The sequence below is a fragment of the Loxodonta africana genome, chromosome 16 (genome assembly GCF_030014295.1).
Source record: "Loxodonta africana isolate mLoxAfr1 chromosome 16, mLoxAfr1.hap2, whole genome shotgun sequence".
Taxonomy (NCBI): domain Eukaryota; kingdom Metazoa; phylum Chordata; class Mammalia; order Proboscidea; family Elephantidae; genus Loxodonta; species Loxodonta africana.
The window spans coordinates 46,281,155-46,308,198 of record NC_087357.1 but is presented as its reverse complement, the minus strand read 5'-3'; the positions used below and the strand labels follow the sequence as shown (position 1 = coordinate 46,308,198).

Here is a 27,044-nt window from a genome sequence, read left to right as displayed (position 1 = left end):
GTCACATTTCTAGAAACTGTCATAAGCTTGTTTGTTTGAATGACGTTTCATTAGTTCATTGTTATCTGTTTTATGGGATACTGGTTTAGGCCAGGGAATACCTCCACCCTTCCATTTTGCTGTGGTATGAAAACTCCCTCATTGAATTTTTAGGTATCCTGGCAGCTCACAGGTGAACGATGACTTAAAACAACCAACTTTGATTAAAATAAAACCAAAAAGTTTCCTTCCTAGATCAAATTCCTTTAATTTTAAGAACCAGATTGCATCAAGACAGTTTCTGTGTGTAAAAACAGATTAATAGTGCTCCAAGTTAGTTCACTCCATACCTTTTCAGCTTTCTCAGGGCATTATTCAAGTTTTTGTTAGGGTACTATTTTCATGTCATTAATAAACTTGGATGGACAAAATGAATCTGTGAATATTAAACGTTTTATGCCAGGTATTCCCATGATGTGGCTGTTTTTAGCAACAATCTGTTTGATTTGTGGAACTTCAAATGGTGGTGGATACTTTGAATTGGAAAAGGAAGCGAATCCTGAAGTGTGGATGAATATTGTAAGTCACGGAAAATTCCAAAGAGCAACAGATAAAGCAGGATTAATTGGTGGTGAGATTATCAAAAGTCCTGTTAAAGCAGAAAATCTCTGATAAGAAAACATCTAAAACATAGGTGATTTTTAACATTTCTACACGAGTCTAGCTAGGTAGATCTGATCTTTTGACAGAATAGATGGTATTTTCTAATAACAAAAGCAGAATCGTATTTTCATAGATTCCCCCCAGCTTTTGAATTTATATTTTAAGAACTTTAAACCATTTGGATGATATATATGAATGCCTTCTACTAGTCTATGGTTTTGTTAACTTTAAACTGAGTGGTTTCAAAAGACAATTGTCAGAATAAACATGCCAATACTAAAATTCTTTCCCACCCAAATATTTATTTAGATATATATATATATATATACATACATGTATGTGTATATATTTCCCACTATTTCACATTTTCTGCCTAATTTTATCAAAACTGTATGTACTATATTAGTTTTACAGTTGCCTGGGGCTACAAATTTCAGATAATTTACCCCAGTAAGTACACACCAATGCTGTTCTATTTCCTTTTGATATCCTTTACCGAAGACATTCAGCTAACACCTACATTTTTACTGGGCAGAGTGAAATCATCACCTATAATGGCTACCCCAGTGAGGAGTATGACGTCATCACTGAAGATGGGTACATACTCAGTGTCAACAGAATTCCCTGTGGGCGAAGAGATGCTAGGAGCACAGGTACAAGATACACCTCTCCTGAGAAAGAGAACTGAGTATTACCAAAATTCAATGCTGGCTGTTCCTCAAGGGAGTGACCGATTCATCAAAATGGGTTTGAACAATTATATTAGTCTTTAAATGGCTAACAGGGAGGCTCACTCATTCCCTCCCCTCAAATTTGGTGAAGACAGGCAAGAACCTAAAAACACAAAGGGCAAGGCTGAGCTTGTTGACTACAATCAGGCTTGCTTGTTAGGTATAAATGCAAAGGTGGAGCCTGTATTTTGTTAGCTTGTTACTGAGTTCTGGTTTCTCGTGTAGAAAACTGCCTTGTCCCAGAAAGTGGATTTCATCGTTTTTGGAAGGACATTTGCTGGGCTGTGTGAAGTTGCTTAAGGGGTAGCCCAAAAGAGCCTCCTGCCCTGACTAGAATCAATGGGACTTCCTCTGTAGGATAACAAAGCAAGTTAAATAACTGTGGGACTTCTGAAACTTTTGCCGGAAATGAAAACTTTAACATTCACGTACGTTTGTTTGCCCTAAAGGACAGATGTTTTCTGTAATGAAGGAACATCCTGTTAAGACCTGAATTCCGGGACATGAACCAGCCATGAGAAAGCAGGGAAATCACATTTCTTGAAAGGGGAATAATAACTGCAAAACTTCTGAAGAGGGAAAGATAACAGTACAACAAAATATCTGCAAAGGCTTGGTGGCGAATAATTTACTGACAGCTGCATATGCCAGGAGATAGAGCTGACTCAGCAACAACTAACAACAGCAGGCAAACCACGTTCGTGCTGCATCTTCTCGCTCTCAGTGGCAGCTAGAATCCTGTTGTTGAGCATTCTCTCCCCACAGGACAGAAAGACAAGTTCCCTGTACAAACCTGTAATTGAAGAGTTTCAGAATAAAAGATAGGAGTGGGGTATGGATAGGGTTATCAGGTAAAATAAAGGATGCCCAGTTAAATCTGAATTTCAGATAAACAATGCTTTTTTTTTTTTTATATAAGTCCCATTTTAGGATGAACTGATATTGAAATGTTATCTGTTGTTTATCTGAAATTCAAATTTAACTAGGCATCCTAGCTTTTTCTTTCTTCTTCTTCTTTTTTTTTTTTTTTTATTGTTGTTTGCTAAATCTGGCAATCACAGGCATAAAATATAAAATGAGAAAATCTTGATAGGAACACTTCTGTTTAAGGAGGGAGAGTTTTAGAAAGATTGGGAATTAAAAACCATTTATTAGGTGTATTGTTCTATGAAATTTAAAAGAAGAAAATCTAGGAAAGTTTTTGCTTAAGGAGGGAGAGTTTTAGCAAGATTTAGAGTTAAAAAGCCATTTACTAGGTGTACAGGAGCCATGGTGGCACAATAGTTAAAGCTCTCAGCTGCTAACCAATGTCATTGGTTCGAAATCACCGGCAGCTCCATGGGTGAAAGGTGTGGCAGACTACTTCTGCAAAGATTTACAGACTTAGAAACTCTTTGGGGCAGTTCTCATCTGTCCTACAGGGTCACCATGAGTCAGGATTGACTCGACGGCAACAGGGTATTAGGTGTACACGAATGCTTTACATGAATTAGATCAGTTAAACCTCCCAGCAACCTTATGAATGAGTACTATTAATAGTCAGCATTTTACAGATAAAAGAACTAAAGCCCAACAGATTATGTAACCTGGTCCTAAGTCACACAACAGCAAGTGACAGAACCAGGATTCAAACGCAGGCAGCCTGGTGCCAGAGCCTGTGCTCTTAACCGTTAAGTGATGGTGCCCCAACCTTCAATCCTGGCTCTTCTCATCTCCCTGAATTCTCTCTCCCTCCAGAATTGGGACAGGAGCTCCATGGGGAACTAGTCAGTGTCTATTAACATTCATCTTCTCTTCCTCCCTGGAAAACATAAAGATTTAATCACATAACCTACATTTCCCAAGTACATACTTCGTGCCTGGTGCTCTGTTGACTGATATACATGCATTATCTCATGAATTTCATATAACAACTCTATAAGGTAGCTGCTATTTTGATATCCTCACTTTACAGATGTGGAAACTGATGTTTAAGGGAGATAAGTAACTTTCCCAAGACCACCCAGCTAACAAGGTACAAAGCAGGGATTATAATGCTATACAGTAATGACAAAGGAAAAAAAATGAATGTTATTCTCTGTTTTTTCTTTTTTCTTGTGTGTGTGTGTTTATCATGTTCTGTGATGCTATATTTATCAGAAATTATTCTCTATCTCTCTGCCTCTCTCTGTCTCTCTTTTCCTCTCCCTCCAGGTCCCCGGCCGGTTGTGTACATGCAGCATGCCTTGTTTGCAGACAATGCGGTTTGGCTTGAGAATTTTGCCAATGGCAGCCTTGGGTTCCTTCTAGCAGATGCAGGTTATGATGTATGGATGGGAAACAGTCGGGGCAACACTTGGTCAAGAAGACACAAAACCCTCTCAGTGAATGAAGAAGAATTCTGGGCTTTTAGGTAAATTGTATCTAAGAAAAATCATGAGGAAAGTTCAAGGCAATTTCTTTACAAATTATAACGTTAAAAATAATAATCTGTGATACTTGTAGTTTCTACTAACACCACAAAGGAGAGAAACAGCAAGAAGCTTTGGTTTCCATTGATTCTCGCACAGGCAAATTTTACCATTTTAACAAGATGATTTTAACACTCAACTCTATATAAGCACATTATCAGTTTGTCCAAAGGGACAGCTCCAGAAATCTGTTACGACCAATGCATGCATTCATTCAACCAATATTTATTGAGTATCTGCTACACAGGTAGTCACCGGGTTATAAACGTCCAACTTAACATACAACCCATAGTTATGAACCAATCCCCGTAAAGCCTGTTATATTAAAAATTGGAGGTACATACAATGGTTCCTAATAACAAACGGGTGCTACTTTGCAATGTGCATCAAAACATTATTATTATAGAAAAAAACATTATTATTATTACTGTATTATTATGTTAAAGATGTTTTAGTGTATCTGGAAGTTTCTTTAATGTTTTTTATGCATAGAAAAGTCCACTATGTACTATATACTAAGATGAACCTTACCTAACTGTTCCAACTTATGTACAAATTCAACTTAAAAACAGTTTTAGGAACAGAGCTCTTTAGTATTCCAGGGACTGTGTGTATTCACTGTTCCAGGCAATGGACATTCAATAGTAAACGAGGCAAAGTCCCCTACCTTCATGAAACTTATATTCACTCTAGTGATGCCTTTATAAGTCTTTTCTCCTGGAAAGCCAATCAATTTTGCAAAGATAATGTGTCAGTACTATATTTATACAGAAAAACTGTGATTGAGACTGTAGAGAATAACACTTTCAGAAAATTTAATATGAAGTTTTAAAAGTCTTATCAGTGGACAATGGAAAAGACTCTATTGATATGTTGACTTTCGTTTAGTGAATCGAAGTGTTTTTCTGTTGAAGCCACAGACATGACAATGCTCACAATGTTCTTCCCTTCCTCCGTCCTAAGCTCTCAGTTGGTTTGCAACCCTACTGCTAGAACAGAGTGTCATGTTAATGAAATATTCAGCATCCACGGACAAACTAAGAGGATAACACCTAACTAAAACCAAACCTGTTAGGACAGACTAAATTGTAAGGGTCAGAGTTCTTGGACAAATGCAAGCATGAGGAAAAATTTTGTCTGTCACCAGTCCTTGACTAGGAGCTTAAACCTTGCTTACATTAAGAAAATACAACAATTCTCTTATCCTTGGGAGTATCAATCCAGAAATTTCCTCACATGTGCTTTTTACAAACAGGCGTTTGGCTCATAGGGTACCTGACTCGACTAAATGTGATATATAGGGCCTTTTTTGTTCCCCTGTATTAGTACAAGCAGAACCACTTCTAGAGAAGTTTGGCAGATATGGAATACGTCTCTATGGGAGCTACAATATTAACAATAGCCACATCTCATTGAGTGCCTAGTAGCAGACAGTCATCTCTCTCATACTGGCCAATCTTGACAGCAACTCTGCAAACCAGGTACTATCATGCTCATTTCACAGATGAAGAAACTTAGGCTCAGAGCATTTATTTAAGTAACTTATCAAAAGCTACTCAGCTAGTAAATGGTAGAACTATGATTTACAACCTGTCCTGCTTCCAAAGGTGGATATTAAAAGACTCCAGGAGGCGGAGCCAAGATGGCAGAAGAGACAGACGCTTCCGTTGAGCCCTCTTTACAAAAAAGACCCGAAAAAACAAGTGAAACGAGTATATTTGTGATAAGCTGGGAGCCCTGAGCATCGAAGGCAAGCTTAGACAACAAAATGAGGGGCAGGGGGAGGAAGAGACCGTTCAGAAGTGGAGAGGAGTTACTGGACCTGAATCGCCAGGAGCACTCAGGCACCATTCCTGGAGCGGCGGCGGCGGTGGCAGGGGCTGGTACTAGTGTTCGGCCACAGTTTCCTCAGGGAGAAGTGGCCAGCCACACAGCCCACTCACACCTCCAGAACCTGAGGAGAAGGGCGCTCTCGGCAAAAGCTAAGTACTTGCGTATATTTTAACGCTCCCCCCCACCACCAAGCTGGCTTCAGTGGCTGAATCCCTGGGCCTGAGATAGACACTGGCGAGCACCTAGAGCCATCCTCCCAGCCTTGGGGAAGGAAAAAATTTGCAACTGGGGGTAAAAGGTAATTTGCTAGCTCCATTAACCAGGGGAGCTCAGGACAGAAGCGGCTCCTGTCCAGGCATAAACCATCCGTGGTCCTTGAGCACCTTTCCCTTCTGAATGGACCTGTGTGGGCTTATTTCGGGAGAATAGGCCCTTGTCGGCAAACTCCAACCATTTCAGCTGTGCAGTAGAGAGGTGGGTGTTTGATGTTTGACATTGCTTCCCCTATTAAACAAGGTCCTCACCTACCCACATCAGGGGTCCACTCAGGTCACCCAGCCACCTGCGACAGGGGTCCAAAGATAACTTCAACCTCCCAGTCCTTACAACCAAAAACTTTGGGTGCCCATGGTCCCTCTGCAGAACCCACCCACCAGCATGCTTTAGGGAACGGAGACGCATTTTCCTCAGAGACACTTGGGGGTCAGTTCTCAGCCCCCTGCCTAGTTCAGAGCGTGACCCCCTGCTGCAATCAGATACTGGTGTATACGCCAATCACCCCCACCCCACTAAGACTGTAGGACAGAGCCTGTACCACACACTTGATATCAGCTACCTGGAAACCTGAGCAGAATTCATACAAGAAAACAGAATGGACTCCTAGACTAATAAAAAAACTAATACAACTGATAAAAGCTCTAGCCAGCTGGGGACAGGACACCAGAGCTCCAAAGGTGAAAAGAATCAAGCTACCTCACTCAAGCGACCCATAGGGGTATACCAAAACAAAACAAAGCAAGCAGCTATGACACAGTAAGCAAGCATGAACTAATACAATAACTTGTAGATGGCTCGGAGACAACAGTCAATATCAAGTCACATAAAGAAACAGACCATGATCACCTCAACAGGCTGTCAAAACAAAGAATCCAGGAGTTTTCTACATGAAAGTGCACTCCTGGAATTACCAGATGCAGAATACAAAAGTTTAATATACAGAACCCTTCAGGACATCAGGAAGGAAATGAGGCAATATGCAGAACAAGCCAAGAAACACACAGATAAAGCAACTGAAGAAATTAGAAAGATTATTCAGGAACATAATGAAAAGTTTAATAAGCTGGAAAAATCCATAGACAGATAACAATCAGAAATTCAGAAGATTAACAATAAAATTACAGAATTAGATAACTCAGTAGAAAGTCAGAGGAGCAGAATTGAGCAAGTAGAAGCTAGAATTTCTGAACTCGAAGATAAATCACTTGGCACTAATATATTTGAAGAAAAATCAGATAAAAGAATTAAAAAAAATGAAGAAACCTTAAGAATCATGTGGGATTCTATCAAGAGAAATAACCTATGAGTGATTGGCGTACCAGAACAGGAGGGATAACAGAAAATACAGAGACAATTGTTGAAGATTTGTTGGCAGAAAACTTCCCTGATATTGTGAAAGATGAGAAGATATCTATCCAAGATGCTCATCAAACCCCACATAAGGCAGATCTTAAAAGAAAGTCACCAAGACATATAATCAAGCTTGCCAAAACCGAAGGTAAAGAATGGATTACAAAACAAGATCCATCTATATGCTGCCTACAAGAGCAGCGAGGGATAAACGAAAAGTCACCTACAAAGGAGAGCCAATAAGAATAAGCTCAGACGACGCACCAGAAACCATGCAGGCAAGAAGGCAAAGGGATGACATATTTAAAATATTTAAAAATTGAAGGAAAAAAATTGCCTGCCAAGAATCATATATTCATCAAAACTGTCTCTTAAATATGAAGGTGAAATTAAGATATTTCCAGGTAAACACAAGTTTAGGGAATTTGTAAAAACCAAACCCAAACTACAAGAAATACTAAAGGGAGTTCTTTGGTTAGAAAATCAATAACATCATGTATCAACCCAAGACTAGAACACTGGGCAGATCAACCAGAAGTCAACCAGATGGGGAAATCCAAAAAAAAACAAAGCAAGAATAATAATAATAAAAAAAAAACCCCAACACAGGGTAACGGCGATGTTATTATATAAAAGAAGACAACATTAAAATAATAAAGAGGGACTAAGAAATGTAATATACCCAGAAAAACCACCTTCCATATGGAGAGGAAGATACGGCGATACAAAGAAATAAAAGTTAGTTTTAAATTTAGAAAAATAGGGGTAAATAATAAGGTAACCACAAAGGAGACAAACTATCCTACTTATCATAATAAAATACAAGGGAAAAATACAGACTCAGCAGAAACAAAATCAACAACAACAAATATGAGGAAAGGACAATATATATATAAAGAAAATCTACTCAGCACATAAAATCAAGTGGGAAAAAGAAACTGTGAACAACACACAAAAAAAGACATCAAAATGATAGCACTAAATTCATACCTATCCATAATTACCCTGAAAGTAAATGGACTAAATGCACCAATAAAGAGACAGAGAGTGGCAGAATGGATTACAAAACAAGATCCATCTATACACTGCCTACAAGAGACACACCTTAGACTTAGAGACACAAAGAAACTAAAACTGAAAGGATGGAAAAAAATATATCAGCAAACAACAATCAAAAAAGAGCAGGAGTGGCAATACTAATTTCTGACAAAACAGACTTTAAAGTTAAATCCATCAGAAAGGATGAGGAAGGACAGTATATAACGATTAAAGGGACAATACACCAAGAATATATAACCATATTAAATTATTTATGCACCAAATGACAGGGCTGCAAGATACATAAAACAAACTCTATCAGCACCGAAAAGTGAGATAGACAGCTCCACAATAATAGTAGGAGATTTCAACACACCACTTTCAGTGGAGGACAGGACATCCAGAAAGAAGCTCAATAAAGACACAGAAGATCTAAATGTAACAATCAACCAACTTGACCTCATAGACATATACAGAACACTCCACCCAACAGCAACCAACTATACTTTCTTTTCTAGTGCACATGGAACATTCTCTAGAATAGATCACATATTAGGTCATAAAGCAAGCCTTAGCAGAATCCAAAACATTGAAATATTACAAAGCATCTTCTCTGACCATAAGGCCATAAAAGTGGAAATCAATAATGGGAAAAGAAATCAAACACTTGGAAACTGAACAATACCCTGCTCAAAAAAGACTGGATTATAGAAGACATTAAGGATGGAATAAAGAAATTCAGAGAATCCAATGAGAATGAAAACACTTCCTATCACAACCTTTGGGACACAGCAAAAGCGGTGCTCAGAGGCCAATATATATCAATAAATGCACAGATACAAAAAGAAGAAAGGGCCAAAATCAAAGAATTATCCCTACAACTTGAACAAATAGAGAGCAACAAAAGAAACCCACGGGCACCAGAAGAATACAAATAATAAAAATTACAGCAGAACTAAATGAAATAGAAAACAGAAAAACAATTGAAAGAATTAACAAGACCAAAAGCTGGTTTTTTGAAAAAATCAACAAAATTGATAAACCACTGGCCAAACTGACAAAAGAAAAACAGGAAAGGAAGCAAATGACCCGAATAAGAAATGAGATGGGCAATATTACAACAGACCCAACTGAAATTAAAAGAATCATATCAGATTGCTATGAAAAACTCACCTAGAAGAAATGGATGAATTCCTAGAAACACACTATCTACCTAAACTAACACAAACAGAGGTAGAACAACTAAATAGACCCATAACAAAAGAAGAGATTGAAAAGGTAATCAAAAAACTCCCAACAAAAAAAAGCCCTGGTCCAGACGGACGGCTTCACTGCAGAGTTCTACCAAACTTTCAGAGAGGAGATAACGCCACTATTACTAAAGGTATTTCAGAGCATAGAAAAGGACGGAACACTACCAAACTCATTCTATGAAGCCACCGTCTCCCTGATACCAAAACCAGGTAAAGACACCACAAGAAAAGAAAATTATAGACCTATATCCCTCATGAATGTAGATGCAAAAATCCTCAACAAAATTTTAGCCAATAGAATTCAACAACATATCAAAAAAATAATTCACCACGACCAAGTGGGATTTATACCCGGTATGCAGGGATAGTTCAACATTAGAAAAACAATTAATGTAATCCACCACATAAATAAAAGACAAGAATCACATGATTTTATCAATTGATGCAGAAAAGGCATTTGACAAAGTTCGACACTCATTCATGATAAAAACTCTCAGCAAAATAGGAATAGAAAGAAAATTCCTCAACGTAATAAAGGGCATTTATGCAAAGCCAACAGCCAAAGTCACCCTAAATGGAGAGAGTCTGAAAACATTCCCATTGAGATCGGGAACCAGACAAGGATGCCCTTTATCACCACTCTTATTCGACATTGTGCTGGAAGTCCTAGCCAGAGCAATTAGGCTAGATAAAGAAATAAAAGGCATCCAGATTGGCAAGGAAGAAGTCAAAGTATCTCTATTTGCAGATGACATGATCTTATACACAGAAAACCCTAAGGAATCCTCCAGAAACCTACTGAAACTAATAGAAGAGTTCAGCAGAGTATCAGGATACAAGATAAACATACAAAAATCACTTGGATTCCTCTACACCAACAAAAAGAACATTGAAGAGGAAATCACCAAATCAATACCATTTACAGTAGCCCCCAAGAAGATAAAATACTTAGGAATAAATCTTACCAGAAATGTAAAAGACTTATACAAAGAAAACTACAGTACACTTCTGCAAGAAACCAAAAGAGACTTACATAAGTGGAAGAACATACCTTCCTCATGGATAGGAAGACTTAACATTATAAAAATGTCTATTCTACGAAAAGCGATCTATATACATTTAATGCAATTCCGATCCAAATCCCAAGGACATTCTTTAATGAGGTGGAAAAACAAATCACCAACTTCATTTCGAAGGAAAAGAGGCCCCGGATATATACGGCATTACTGAAAAAGAAGAACCGAGTGGGAGGCCTTACTTTACCTGATTTTAGAATCTATTATACCGCCACAGTAGTCAAAACAGCCTGGTACTGGTACAACAACAGATACATGGACCAATGGAACAGAATTGAGGATCCAGACATAAATCCATCCACATATGAGCAGTTGATATTTGACAAAGGCCCCAAAACAGTTAAATGGGGAAAAGACAGCCTTTTTAACAAATGGTGTTGGCATAACTGGATATATATCTGCAAAAAAATGAAACAAGATCCACACCTCCCTCCATGCACAAAAACTAACTCAAAACGGATCAAAGACCTAAATATAAAATCTTAAATGATAAAGGTCATGGAAGAAAAAATAGGGACAATGTTAGGAGCCCTAATACATGGCATAAACAGTATACAAAACATTATAAAGAATAGAAGAAAAACTAGATAACTGGGAGCTCCTAAAAATCAAACATCTATGCTCATCCAAAGACTTCACCAAAAGAGTAAAAAGACTACCTACAGGCTGGGAAAAAGTTTTTAGCTATGACATTTCTGATCAGCACCTGATCTCTAAAATCTACATGATACTGCAAAAACTCAACTGCAAAAAGACAAAAAGCCCAATTAAAAAATGGGCAAAAGATATGAACAGACACATCGCTAAAGTAGACATTCAGGTAGCTAACAGGTATATGAGGAAATGTTCATGATCATTAGCCATTAGAGAAATGAGATTTCATCTCACTCCAACAAGGCTGGCATTAATCCAAAAAAACACAAAATAATAAATGTTGGAGAGTCTGTGGAGAGATTGGAACACTTATCACTGCTGGTGGGAATGTCAAATGGTACAACCACTTTGGAAATCGATTTGGCGCTTCCTTAAAAAGCTAGAAATAGAACTACCATATGATCCAGCAATCCCAGTCCTTGAAATATATCCTAGAGAAATAAGAGCCTTTACACGAACAGATATATGCACACCCATGTTTATTGCAGCACTGTTTACAATAGCAAAAACATGGAAGCAACAAAGGCGTCCATCAACCGATGAATAGATAAATAAAGTATGGTATATTCACACAGTGGAATACTACACATCGATAACGAACAGTGAGGAGTCTGTGAAACATTTCATAGCATGGAGGAACCTGGAAGGCATTATGCTGAGTGAAATTAGTCAGTTGCAAAAGGACAAATATTGTATAAGACCACTATTATAAGAACTTGAGAAACAGTTTAAACTGAGAAGAAAATGTTGTTTCGTTTGTACGAGGTGGGGAGGGAGGGAGGGTGGGAGAGAGGCATTCACTAATTAGATAGTAGATAAGAAGTACTTTAGGCGAAGGGTAGGACAGCACACAATACAGGCGAGGTCAGCACAATTGGACTAAACCAAAAGCAAAGAAATTTCCTGAATAAACTGAATGCTTCGAACGCCAGCGTAGCAGGGGCAGGGGTCTGGGGACCATGGTTTCAGGGGACATCTAAGTCATTGGCATAATAAAATCTATTAAGAAAACATTCTGCATCCCACTTTGAAGAGTGGCGTCTGGGGTCTTAAATGGTAGCAAGCAGCCATCTAAGATGCATCAATTTGTCTCAACCCAAGGAGAATGAAGAACACCAAGGACACAAGGTGATTACGACCCCAAGAGACAGGAAGAGCCCCATGAACCAGTGACTACATCATCCTGAGACCAGAAGAACTAGATGGTGCCTGGCTACATCCAATGACTGCCCTGACAGGGAACACAACAGAGAACCCCTGAGGGAGCAAGAGAGCAGTAGGATGCAGACCCCAAATTCTCATAAGACCAAACTTAATGGTCTGACTGAGACTAGAAGGACCCCAGTGGTCATGCCCCCCAGACCTTCTGTTGGCCCAGGACAGGAACCATTCCCGAAACCAACTCTTCAGACATGGATTGTACTGGACAATGTGTTGGAGAGGGATGCTGGTGAGGAGTGAGCTTCTTGGATCAGGTGGACGCTTGAGACTATGTTGGCATCTCCTGCCTGGAGGGGAGATGAGAGGGTGAAGGGGGTTAGAAGCTGGCAAAATGCACACGAAAAGAGGCAGTGGAGGGAGAGAACGGGCTGTCTCATTAGGGGGAGAGTAATTGGGAGTGTGTAGCAAGGTGTATATGGGTTTTTTATGTGAGAGACTGACTTGATTTGTAAACTTTCACTTAAATCACAATAAAAATTATTTTTTTAAAAAAAGACTAAGAGTTTTGAAGTCCCACAGGCATGTCAAGAGTTGTTAGTTGTCATCAAGTCTTTCTAATTCATGGTGATGCCATTTGTTATAGACTAGAACTATGCTCCATAGAATTTATCCCGCCCAGGGATCTAAGTTTGAAGTTGTTGTTTATTGTTGTTAGGTACCATCAAGTTGATTTCAGTTCATACCGATCCCACGTGACAGAGTAGGACTGCCTTACAGGGTTTTCTAGACTGGAATCTTTAAGGAATCTTTACAGGATCAGATTGCCAGGTCTTTCTCTTGCAGAGCTGCTGGGTGGGTACCAACTGCCAGCCTATCTGTTAGCAGCCAAGCCTTAACAATTGTGCCACCAGGGCTCCTTCAGTCAAAAGTGTTGTCGTGTGCCATGGAGTTGATTGCAACACACAACGATCTTATGTTGTTGTTATTAGGTGCCATCAAGTAGGTTCCAACTCATAGCGACCCTATAGGACAGAGTAGGGTTTCCAAGGAGTGGCTGGTGGATTTGAACTGCCAAACTTTTGGTTAGTAGCCAAGCTCTTAACCACTATGCCACTAGGGCTCAGTAGAGGCCTGTAAACTAGACTGGGAGGGAGAAGAGAAAGAAATCCAAGGAAAGGGAGTGAAGACAAAGGATGATAAGAATGAACTTCAGATACTATAAACAGGTTTTACTACAATGTAAAAAATATAAACACAGCTGGAAAAAGTTACAATTGCCTACATTTTTTTGGATATCAAAGCCCATTGCCATAGAGTCAATTTTGACTCATAGCAACCCATAGGACAGAGTACACCAGCCCCTTAGGGTTTCCAGGCTGTAAATCTTTAAGAAAGCAGACTGCCACATCTTTCTACAGCAGAGCGGCTGGTGAGTTCAAACCGCTGACCTTTCGGTTAGCAGCTGAACACACAACCACTGAACCACCAGGGCTCTTCAACCACATAAAATTGGATAAAAAATGAAATACACACTGAATAAGTAGACAGCACAGAATTCTGAGCGTAAAAAAGAGGAGTGTGCAAGCACTCAGAGTTTTAAACTTAGTTGTATTTATAAACCCCTGTTTTATTTTGCAGCTTTGATGAAATGGCCAGATATGATCTCCCAGGAATAATAGACTTCATTGTAAATAAAACTGGTCAGGAGAAGTTGTATTTCGTTGGACATTCACTTGGCACTACAATAGGTATGTTTAGAAGGACAAATGTTATCAGAGTCTTACAAGAGCTCACCTTAAATTGGAATAGAATAACTGCCATTTAAAAACTATACCTGTTGCTGTCAAGTTGATTCTGACTCATAGTGACCCTCCCTGTACAGTGCTTTTAATTCTCTGTCTTTTGAGGGGCAGATACTCTAGCGCCCTAAGTGGAAAGACCACCCCTCCCCTCGTGCCTAGAGGCCATGAATATGTAGGGTAAACCTTTCCCCATCTCTAGTCACAGTGCCTCATTTGTAATGGTGACGCAGTTTCTCAGGGACAGCATGGACCAAAATCCAAAGAAATAATTCCAAAGAGTAAGTTTCTAGATTCCCTCAGCTGAAAATGTAAAGCTGAATGACTTGAAATATCCCCGAGAAATGGTAAATATACATCAGTCATACCTTCCTTACAACGCACCTGTGATTTTTAAAAAATAAAAGGGTGGGACTTATATTTGGACAAATTGAAAAGAGATAGATACATTTTGCTGTCGGGTTGGACAATATACGTTTATATATAGATCAGCTGAGTTTACTTAGCATGTGATTTAATATGTATGGCGTAGCAATTAAATGTAAGCAGTATGTAGAAAATTTTTTTAAAGTTCAAGACACTGCTCTTTGAAATGTTACTTTTTTAAAGATTGCCTGGATCTTTTGGGAAGAAATCAATAACCTAGTTTCAAATAAAAAAGGAATTCATAATAATGAAATTTTGAATTTGTTACTGATTTTCCACTAAATTTTTCAATAGTAAGGGACTGGGGACTGAGTCATGTGGAATGTGATATTTCAGTTTGAATTTTTTTAATTAAAACTGCAAAAGCCATTGCCGTCGAGTTGATTCTAACTCATAGCGACTCTATAGGACAGAGTAGAACTGCCCAATAAGGTTTCCAAGGAGCCCCTGGTGGATTTGAACTACCGACCTTTTGGTTAGTGGCCATAGCTCTTAACTACTATGCCACCAGGGTTTCCGCTAAAACTGCAGGAGACAATAAACATTCTTACAATGTTTTCATTATCACCATCATCCTCAACAGTGAGCATATGTTGATCCTCAGGCAGCTTAAAATCTTGGGACAGACAGTATCAGAGAGCGTAAACTAAAAGGATATCAAATGACTAATGGGAGACCCCCAAATGCCACTAAGAGCCAAATAATTATACTATACTAGCTAACACTATTGAACACTTACTATGTGTCAGGCACTGTGTTCAGGACCTTTTGCACAATATTTCCCTCTAATCTGCAGAACAATCCTACTATTATTATCTCTATTTGATAGAAGAAGAAACAGAAGTTCAGAAAAATTGAGTTGTCCAACGTCCCTTAGCACATAAGCTGCAAAGCACAGACTCAAACCAGGTCAGCCTGACTTCACCAATGGGGTGCTTGGGCCCTGTGAAGAAACTGTATGAAGGAGGAAAGGCTTTAGCTGGGTCTGGAAGAAAGGGTAGGACTTGGATATGCTCTTATATATGATCTGCAAAGACAGCATAGGAAACTCAATCATCATTTTTCAATGAACACTATTAGCATTTTGGGAAGGGAAATGTTCACTATTTATAGGACATTTGGTAACCCTGGCCCCAGCCCACTAAATACCAATAGAGCTCCCCAGACAAAGTGACCACCCAAAAACTTATCTCCACATACTTCTAAACACTCCCTAGGGGGCAGTATCAGTATAAGCCTGGTTTAGTCTTTGTATCAATTGCCCAACCAAATATTTCAGTTCTTTTTCTGGCCAAGGCCCTTTTAATATTTCAACAAGGATTTCAGCAAAGAGCCTCTGCTATGGATCCAGACACACACACACACACACACACACACACATATTAATAGAGGTTCCTGAAGGAGACACATGAGGGAACCATAATATACAGATACTTCCCTTGCCTTTCCCTGTCTTGCGCTTATCTTATCCCTCATCCTCCTAAGGCTATAGATGTTTGCAATGCAATTGCTGAAAGCACGGAGTGGATGAAGCCAGTTGGTCCTTGTTGTAACCACGGTGAGCCCAAGGCAAGTCTTCCATCTTGGAAGCAGGGAAGAGTCTGAAGGATTGGCAAGCATCCAGTGAAATGCTGGGAGAGTGAGCTCTCATTCCATTGTGAAAAAGGAAGCCTGCCAAATAAGTGGGTGATGCTTCAGAAAAGGATTGATTGGCTCACCTCTCACGAACAGACTATTTCTAGAAGCTCTGTGACTCATCCTCGCATCTCAGAGTTGAGAGTAAAATGACAGCATTGCAAGCATTTACCCCATGCCAGGGAAGTAAGGTGGTCCACAGTTCATCCGGCTGTAGCTGCTTTGGCAGTTTCTCCTCCACCTTTCCCCCATTAGCTGCTCCAGTTCCCCAACCAGGTTAAATTGTCCATAGAGAGAATAAGAAAAAACTGGGAACAAAGGAGTAGAAACGGCTAAAGGCATCTTTGCAGAACAACTCGGAAAAGTTTCCCAACTCATCCCCAAGATCACTGCACTAAATCAAACAAATCAAACCGTCTGCCGTCAAGTCACCTCTGACTTATAGCGACCCTATAGCATTGCGATAAGAAAACCAAACCAAACCTACTGCTGTCGAGTTGATTCTCCCTCATAGTGACCCTACTGGGCAGAGCAGAACTGCCCCATAGAGTTTCCAAGGAGCACCTGGTAGATTCAAACTGCCGACCTTTTTGTTAGCAGCTGTAGTTCTTAACCACTATGCCACCAGGGTTTCCTAGCATGGCAAAATAGAAGAATAAAAATAACAAAGCAGAGTTCTACTTCTGTTAGTAGAAGCATTACGTAAGTATCTCTAATTTTTACGAAATTGTCTTGTCTCCTGTTCTCTCAGGGTTTGTAGCGTTTTCCACCATACCTGAACTGGCACAAAGAATCAAAATGAATTTTGCCTTGGGTCCTACGGTCTCATTCAAATATCCCACGAGCATTTTTACCCGTATTTTTCTACTTCCAAATTCCATAATCAAGGTAGGCATGCCCTTTCACCAAAATTTATCTGAGGATCTCATTTTCTATCACAGATCCTTTATTATCCTTTAAGTAGAAGTAGGAAATTTAGATGAAATCTACAGCAATCAGACTCTGTGAGCATGTGCTTATGTGTGTGTGTGCCCTTGTGCATGTATGTCTTTTTCTTAGTGCCTACAGCTCCCACCCACACTTTAATATACTAAGTAATAAGCAGAGCTGAATATATGTCACATGAACTTCTAGATGAGCTGAGGGTTATGTCAGTATGAGGTCCAGTTACAAATTTTCTTGGGACATTTAGTTGGGCAGTGTCTTAGTTATCTAGTGCTGCAATAACAGAAATATGACAAGTGGATAGCTTTAACAGAAATATATTCTCTCACAGTTTAAGAGGCTAGAAGTCCAAATTCAGGGTGGCAGCTCAAAGGAAAGTCTTTCTCTCTCTGTTGGCTCCGGGGGTGAGTCCTTGTCATAAATCTTGCCCTGGTCTAGGACCTTCTCCATGCAGAGACCCCAGGTCCTAAGGATGTGCTCTGCTCCTGGCTCTTCTTGCTTGGTGGTGATGAGGTCCCTCTCCTCTTTGCTCAACTCTCTCTTTTAAGTCTCAAAAGAAATTGACTCAAAATACAACCTAATCTTATAGATTGAGTCCTGTCTCATTAACATAACTGCCTCTAATCCTGCCTCATTAACATCATAGAGGTTAGAATTTACAACACATAGGATAATCACATCAGATCACAAAATGGTGGACAACTACATAATACTGGGAATCATGGCCTAGCCAATTTCACACAGATTTGGCGGGGACACAATTCAATCCCTAACGGGCACGTCAATGGATTCACAAGGCCCAAATGGAAGACACTCTTGAGTTACATATGACCACTGATGCCCCTGACTTTGATGTTAGGTGAACCTAGCAGGTATACCCCTTTCCATTTGGGAGCTTGTACTAATTTACTAAAGCTAAGATTCCAATTCTATCTTAAAGCTCAATTATTCATTCAAATATTTTTTAGTTATTTTCCAAAAGTTGGAAAAGTAATTTGACTGCCAATTGTGGATTTGGACTTTGTTCATTGAAAGGATTTTCCCCCATTCCCTGTTTTTGTTTCTCTAAAAAAAGTCATTGCCACAAAGAACATAATAGTTTACCAAGATTGTCCATTCAATTTGGAGTAGAGGATAAATTAGACGTGGATCAAAATAAAGTCAAGGAGATCAGTTAAAGAATCACAGTAATTCACATTTAAGAATATGAAGTTCTGGTTTTGGGTGGTGGTGTTGGAACAGAAATTATTATATGTGAGTTTTAGCACAAAGAAGACTTTCCATAGGGCCTAATGATTGGTTTGATACCAGTTTTATTGTTTTGTTTACTGTAAACACAAGCAGTAACTTCCCTTTTGTGTAGTTGATAATTCTATTTCAATGTTTATTGACATCAGTGAGTTTTAAATGTTTTCTACATTCAGACAGGGTTGAGCAGATTAATTTGTTAAATTAAATTCAGAGGCAGACACACCTGTCTTTAAATACGCCAGCTCTGTACATTTTGTTTTGCATAGATAGGTCATGTCTGAGGCAAAGAATGTCCCTGGCTTCTTTCAGCATTATATCACCTGCTTTCAAATTTTCTGCTACTTCAAGTCCTCTTTCCATCTCCCTTTTATTTCCATTCCCAGCTTTTCAGAATATCTGTGGCCCCAGAAGCTCCAGGCCCCCCACCAGAGATCTCTACCCAAATTATTTTCCCATGCCTTTCTAACATCATCAAATCTTTGCTGTCAAGTGTCCCCTCCTTTCCATGCGCCACTCTCTACTTTGCAGCGTGAGAACTAGCTCATCTGGGACACTAATATAAAACCAGTGTACCAATGAGCAACAGAGAAAACTCTGCTTTTCCTTCTTATTCAAAGTAATATCCGACCTTAAAGGGAAATTGTTGCACCTTCCTTGCCACTAAATGATAAATACAAAATGCTGGGCAATCTCTAATTGGACAAAATACAGGGAAGCTTCACCATAGGGAAGTCAATTTGGAGTTGAGGGTCCTTTTCTGCAATCTCTTTGTAAATAATACTGATGATCTTCCATGGTTGGAGATGGAGTCATAAGTCAGTTTTCCTGAATACATTGGTCTCATTGACCAAAACAGCAAATACAAATATATTCCTAAGTATGGCTCATACCAGGGATAAAGAAAATGTCAAGAAGTCTGAAGATAGTTTTTGGAAAAAAAAGTATATATATATATATATATTACTTTTACAGGCTTTTATTGGCACTAAAGGTTTCTTTTTAGAAGATAAAACAGGAAAGCCACCTTCTGTCAAAATCTGCGACAATAAAATACTCTGGGTGATATGTAGCGAACTTATGTCCTTATTGGGTGGATCCAACCAGAAAAATATGAACATGGTATGTATAATGATTATGAAAGTTTTCAGTAATTTAAGAAATTCTAGCTTTCCTTTGATTTGTTTTGATGTACCTATTACTGCATAAATTCATATGACACATTGTATATACTTAAAATCAGAGATTCTCTGTACACAGGTCAGGTATTCAGTGGACCATACAGTGCATTAAAAAATAAAATACTAGAAAAACAGAGAAGCATATGCAGGCATTGAACGTATTTCATGTGTGCCTTAACTTGTAGATGATTTTGACCTCAAATACAACTTACCACTTAACCTGGAAAATACAGGAAGAAGATGGAATTCACTTCTTGTGAAGAAGCAGCAGTCCTGTTTCATCAACTCTCTGTTTCCTGTTATTTAAAATTAAAAAAGAAGGAGAAGAAGATAACAACAAAGAGGAAGAGGATGAAGACAAAGAAAAACAAAAGAATGAGCAGAAGAGGGAGAAGAAAAAGAGATTATATTTGCAGACTACTGTGGCGGCTGAATAGTTGTTGTTGTTAGTCTCCATGGAGTCAGCTCTGACTCCTGGTGGCCTCATGTACAACAGAACAAAACATAGCCTGGTCCTGCCCCATCTTCCTGATCACTGGTATGCCTGAGGTCATTGTTGTGGCCACTGTGTATTTTGAGTGCCATCCAACCTAGGGGGCTCCTCTTCAAGCACGATATCAAGCAATAGTCTGTTGTGATTCACAGGGTTTTCATTGGCTAATTTTTGGAAGTAGATTGTCAGGCCTTTCTTTCTAGTCTGTCTTATTGTGGAAAATCCGCTGAAACCTCTTCGCTGTGGGTGACCCTGCTGGTATTTGAAATTTTGGTGGTATAGCTTCCAGCATCATAGCAACATGCAAGCCAGCACAGTACAAAAAACTGACAGATGGGTAGTGAGTTGAATAGTTACCTCTGCCACGTTCCAAAAAGGAGCCAATGAGACTGTTACAGTGCAGCTAGTCCCAAAGAAGATAACTGCTCTCCACCGGCTCTCCTCACTCCCATTCCTTAAAAGGCGAAGTTGTGTTAGACTGAAAACCATGAAGAGCCATTATTTAAAGCCTGCTTAAAAAAAAAATTTTTTTTTTTTTTTATTCAAAAGTAATGATTTTCAATAGTTTTCCTTGTTGAGTTTTACTTTATTGCAATGCCTGGAATTATGATGACTAGTCTGTAAAATGTTTACAAAAATTGAAGTACGGTGCATACGGAAGTGATTGGTTTTCAGCTTGTTTACTTTTCAAATATTTATTATACCCTCACAGGAGCCTGGCAAGTTGATAGTATGATTTTTAGTATGTTTCACTTAAAGGATGAATAAAACAGAAACTCAGAGATATTAAATAACCTTCCCAAAGTCACAAAGTTTATGATTAACAAAGTAAGACCTGAAATCTAGCACTTCTGATCTCCTGTTCTGTGATCATGTATGTGCATGTACCTGCACACACGTGCACACTCATACACACGTACATATACATTCACATACACACACACTTGCACACAGCCTTTCTCCTAGTTGCTTTCTCCATGATGTCCATTGCTGCTCCTTCTACTTCAAATTAAGAAAAATTTCCCAGCTTCAGAGCTAGTGCAGGTTTGCCCTCAAGCAACCCATCCCTCTACTCAGCCCGTATTTTTTGCTCGCATCCAAGTGTCCAACATGAATATGTATTTATCTGGATGAGTCTGCTTTGCCATTACCAAAAAACCCGGTACTCATTTACTAATTCTTAGTATGCTTGTTCTCTGCTCCTGAAAGGCCTCAGGTATTTTGGTGGGTGATTCATTCTTGCTGTAACATATTTTGTTGTGTGTGTGTTTTTTTTTCCATCAGAGTCGAATGGACGTGTATATGTCACATGCTCCCACTGGATCATCAGTACAAAACCTCCTGCATATAAAACAGGTAGAGTCTTTGTCGTGGAAAACCATTCCAATCATAATTTTCATAATACATCAAAAGACAGATTCACCGCTGTTAACAGGCCTACTTTAAGAAACTTAGCCACTAGCTTTTGTTTTGTCCTTGGTCTCCATCTTTATGCTTTAATGATCCTTGGATTTTAAGAGCAGGCATTGATTTTGCTGGATGCCAAGTAGGTGACATAAGCCAGACCTTGTAAAACAGACCCTAAGCTAAAGCAAGAGGTAAACTGAGGAAGCCCAGGAGAGCTGAGGCTTACACAGAGAGAGAAATGCCTGTGATTTTACTTTCTCCTGCAGAGTCTTGGGGAAACCCTGGTGGGGTAGTCGTTAAGTGCTACAGCTGTCAGCCAAAAGGTAGGCAGTTCAAATCCACCAGGCACTCCTTGGAAACTCTATGGACAGTTCTACTCTGTTCTATAGGGTCGCTGTGAGTCGGAATTGACTCAATGGCAACGGGTTTGGGTTTTTTTTTTTTTTTCTTCTTCTTCTTTTTTAAGGCGTCTTGGACCCTTGGTGGTATAGTGGTTATAGAGCTATGACAGTTACCCAAAAGATCAACGGTTCAAATCCACCAGCTGCTCCTATCAGTCAACCCTATCAGGCAGTTCTACTCTGTTCTAGGGCCGCTATGAGTTAGAATGGCCTGGATGGCAATGGGTTTGATTATTTTGGTAGGAAGTCTTAGCGAGCCCTGATGGCTTAGTGGTTAAAGCTCCTGGCTGCTAACTAAAAGATTAGCAGTTCATAACCCACCAGCTGCTCTGCAGGAGAAAGATGTGACAGTCTGCTCCCCTAAAGATTACAACCTTGGATTCCCCTTAGCCTTTTCTTCAAACAAAGGAGACCATTGCTTCTCTTTCTCTGTTCAGCCACATTTTCAAGTGGTAAAAGGTATTACTCCAGTGACTCAGTGGAAATCCTGGTGGCATAGTGGTTAAGAGCTATGGCTGGTAACCAAAAGGTCGGCAGTTTGAATCCACCAGGCATTCCTTGGAAACCCTATGGGGCAGTTCTACTCTGTCCTATAGGGTCGCTAGTGTCAAAATCAACTCATCCGTAATGGGTTTGGTTTGGGTTTAGAGACTCAGAAGCTTTATTTTATTCTTATGAGTCCTAGCTTGAATGTTCTCTTTTTAAAAATTATTTATTTCAGCTGTACGGAGCTGACGAATTCAGAGCTTATGACTGGGGAAGTGAAGCTGACAACATGCGTCACTACAACCAAGTGAGCTACCCAGAATGACCCCAGAACAGTGGTTTTGGGAAATTATAAGAAAGAATTATTCAAGAGTTAGAATATTACCTGAAAGTTGGTGGCACTGGCACTGATAATTTTTTTTTTTAATTTTTAAAAATTTAAATTAAATTTTCTTTAGTTATTACTTTTTTCCACTTTTAATCTGTACTCATTGCAGAAAAGTCAGAAGCACATATAAAGGAAAGTATATCCTTTGCAATCCCACTATCTAGGGATAACGAGGTATGTTAATATTTTGGTTTATTTTCCCCATCTTCTCAGCATCATACTGCTTATACACAATCATGTATCTTTCTTTGTAACTTCCATTCATATCAAGACAGAACCAATGTTAATGAGAGTTTTTAACATGATTTTTAATGGCTATATAATAACAGAAAATATTTCATAAAAATCTTGACACAGAACAAATGAATATTCACTTTTTGATACCAATGGAGAAAAATCAGGATTCCAAATGAAAATTGAGAGTATTATCCGCCCTTAAAGAGTTGGGTCTTAAAGCATTATTTTCCCCTATAACTTTATGCACCAAGATTTGTAGATAGATTTAGATCTGTACTTTCAATTTATCCCGTTATCACCATTTTGGTACTCAGGCAAATACTGAGCTTCTAAGCATGGACTAAGCACATTAAGTTAAAATCTCCCAGCACATTTATTCAGAGCAGTCGATTTCTCAGTAATGGATTTGATTGTTAGGGGAATGATTCTATTAGTCCTTAGGACAACTACAAGAGCCAGGCTATGTATATTTCCCTTCTTTTTTTTTTTCCGTTCAGCTTGATTAAGGTCTGATTTACAAACAATGAAATTCATTTTATGTGTCCATTTCAATGAGTTTTGAGAAAGGTATTCATTTGTGTGACCATCGTCACGCTCAATATATAGAACTTTTCTATTACCCCCAAAGTTTTCTCCTGACCCTCAAACTGTATATTTGGAAAAGTATATACTGTACTGGCAAATGCTTAGGACAGGTTGAGAAAAAAAATATTAAAGTGGTTACCTTCAAGAGGTGGAGGCTTGGAGAAAGGAAGTAGACAGACATGAAAAAGTAAAAGAGCACTCTCGTTTTGGACTTTACATACTTCGGTTTTCTTCAATTACTTTTAGTGAGCATGTTATATTTATATATTTTTTACATTGACAAGAAAATGGAACAAAAAACACACACTCAAGATTGTGTACAGTCAAGGTCTAACATATGTACGGAAAGTCAGTGTCCTTAGAACGTATCATCGGTTAGCTGATCCTACCTGGCTCCAGACAAATCCTGTTTTGTTTGTTGGTAATTTTAGAAGTTATGAAGTCAATTTTTATTACATTCCCTCTGAGTAATTAATCCCAACAGTTTACCCGCTCTGCAAGTTCCCAACACCATCTCTGTTCCCTTCTTTATGTTTCATTGAGAAAAAAAGATTGGCTCATGCAAGCTCCACAAAGGTAGGTGTTTAAAAAAAAAACCTCGGTTTTACTCACCGATATTTTGTCAACTGGAAGAGAACCTGGCATTTATACTGTGCACTCAATACATATTTATTGAATGAATACAATTTCTTAACTTCCCTCTTAACTACCTCAAAATGTCTCTGTCCTCCTGATTTTCTCCTTTCTCTCTCAGAAAATGAAAGTTCCTTATTTTACCAAATTAGCTTAGTCCCGAGCCCTTTCTCCCATCTTCTCTTACCTCCTCTCTTTCCTGGCTCCTATTTTATTGTCTTAAAGAACTCCTGCCTTTTATGAAAAACAAACCAGCAAACGAACCTTCCCTCAACCTGGCAACTCTCAAGTCACCTTTCCATTGCTCTGTTTTTATCAATATATTTTTTAAATATTTAAAACAGCTAAATATCTCCACTTTTTCCATTCTTCCATTTACTCCTGGGTCTAGGAAATGTGGTTTCTATCTTTATATTTCTAACCACTCTATTTGAAGTCACCAGTGACATTTAATGGAGCCCTGGGTGGTGCAAATGATTAAGCACTCAGCTACTAACTGAAAGATTGATGATTCAAATCCACCCAGAGGTGCCTCAGAAGAAAAGGTCTGGTGATCTACTTCCAAAAGATCACAGCCATTGAAAACCCTATGAAGGACTATTTTACTCTGATACACATGGGTTTACCATGAGGTGGAATCAACTCCATGGCAACTGGTTTGGTTTTGGGTTTTTTGGTGACATTTAATCACTAAATATAATTGCCTATTTTCACCTTCTGAAATATGTTATTCTAGTTACTACAGTCTCCTTGTAACTCTCCTACTTTGGACTTCCACAATGCAGTGATCTCTGATTTTTCCTTCCTTTTTTTAATTATTTTCTTTATCTCCTTCACTGGCTACTTCTCCTCCCACCACTCTCAAATTCTCAGCATTTCCCACGATTCTTCACAGTTTTGTCCCTTGGAGAATTTAGCTATCTCCATAGCTTCAATTGGAGCAGTGGTGGGGAAGTGGTGAAGAGACTGGCTGCAAACCAAAAGGTCAGCAGTTTGAATCCACCAGCCTCTCCTTGGAAACCTTCTGGGGCAGTTCTACTGTGTCCTATAGGGTCGCTATGAGTCAGAATCAACTCCATGGCAATGGGCTTGTTTTTTTGTTTTTTAATAGCTTCAATTATCCCTTCTGTAGACCATCCTTACTACTTGCCTAGAGTTATTCAGGAGCTACCTCCAACCCACCCCTTATTCAAGTTATCCCACAAACTGATACCAATCCATTCTTCCTAAGACATCCAAAACCAAAAAACCAATCCCACTGCCATCAAGTCAATTCCAACTCATAGCGACCCTATAGACGTACAGCTCTGAAAAATAACCCTGCTTTGCCCCCAAAACATCTAGAAGATATCTGAATCCCTTACACTGGCATTCAGATCTTGACTGTCTGATTCCAGCCTTATACCCTGCTGTACTTGCTCACAGATTTTGTCCTCCAAGTACACTGGACCATGTGTATTGCTGACCATGGCCTGCAGAATCTTCTTGCCTCCTAGAAAGCTCTCCTACCCCCATTCCTGCCTGTCAAAATCCAACCATCCATCAAGAGTCATTCCAAATGACTTCTTTTAATGAAGCCCCCAATAAGAAATAATTTCTTCCTTGTCTTTACTTCTCTTGTATTTTGGGAGTGTTTTATAGCATTTGGGAGTCCTGGTGGTACCGCGGTTAAGAGATCGGCTGCTAACCAAAAGGCTGGCAGTTCAAATCTACCAGCTGCTCCTCGGAAACTCTATAGAGCAGTTCTACTCTGTCCTTAGGGTCTCTATGAGTTGGAATTGACTCAATGGTAACGGGTTTGGTTTGGTTTTTGGTTTATAGCATTCAATATACCCTACTTTGTACACAAATGTTTATTTAGCTATCTTGTCTTGCTTATTTTTTCTCACGTTCTTTGAAGGTAGGGACCAGTGAGGTTTTCATCCCATCTTCCACAGTGCCAGAGAGAGCTATTGTCATAGTAGATATTCATTGTGCAACCTCTCTATTTATTTGAATGTGGCTGTTGCTATAATTGTTCTTCCTCTTATGAATGACATTTCTTTCCTCTTCCGTAGAGTGGTCCCCCACTATATGACTTAACTGCCATGGAAGTGCCTACTGCTATTTGGGCTGGTGGACAAGATGTACTTGTAACGCCCAAGGACGTGGCCAGGATACTCCCTCAAATCAGAAATCTCAGTTACTTCAAACTACTGCCAGATTGGAACCACTTTGATTTCATCTGGGGCCTTGATGCCAGCCAACGGGTATACAGTAAAATCTTAGCTTTGATGAAAGAATATTCCTAAGTACAATATATTTACTTCTCAGTTAAAAAAAAAAAAAAAAAAAATTTTTTTTTTTCTTCTCAGTTAGAAGTTGCTTCCAAGCCCACAAGAGGCTTTAGGAAAAATACTAACCAGCAGTGAGGTTGCCCCTAGCACTTCCCACCTTTTTGCTCTCACAGAGGTGTTTCCTTATCTTGGCACCCCAAGTAGGAATTATTTAAACTGTGCTCCTCTCAATACAGGGGAAGTCAGCGCAGCTAAACTAAACCAAAAGCTAAGAAGTTTCCTGAACACAACCAAACACTTCAAGAGGCAGGATAGCAGGGGCATGTGTCTAGGGACCATGGTTTCAGGGGACATCTAGGTCAATTGGCATAACAAAGTTTATTATGAAAATGTTCTGCATCCCACTTTGGTGAATGGCATCCAGGGTCTTAAAAGCTGGC

At 39.2% G+C, this 27,044-nt stretch overlaps 1 protein-coding gene across 1 annotated transcript; it reads left to right on the top strand.

Annotated features, from left to right (window-relative positions):
- The first annotated feature begins 245 nt into the window (after nt 1–245).
- On the top strand, nt 246–26,619 carry LIPN (lipase family member N). The gene is made up of 9 exons (XM_003409247.2): nt 246–558; nt 1,178–1,295; nt 3,567–3,765; nt 14,103–14,212; nt 17,076–17,212; nt 19,493–19,639; nt 21,476–21,547; nt 22,721–22,792; nt 26,386–26,619. Exons 1-9 carry the CDS (start codon nt 382–384, stop codon nt 26,617–26,619), a joined length of 1,266 nt encoding a protein of 421 aa, XP_003409295.2. The 5' UTR covers nt 246–381.
- Nucleotides 26,620–27,044: the final 425 nt, after the last annotated feature.

Excerpts from the sequence above, each read along its gene's own strand:
- LIPN (XM_003409247.2), top strand. The coding sequence starts at position 382 with ATGTCATTAATAAACTTGGATGGACAAAATGAATCTGTGAATATTAAA. Across the intron at positions 559-1,177 it reads CTGAAGTGTGGATGAATATT|AGTGAAATCATCACCTATAA; the intron begins GTAAGTCACGGA and ends TTTACTGGGCAG. Across the intron at positions 1,296-3,566 it reads AAGAGATGCTAGGAGCACAG|GTCCCCGGCCGGTTGTGTAC; the intron begins GTACAAGATACA and ends CTCTCCCTCCAG.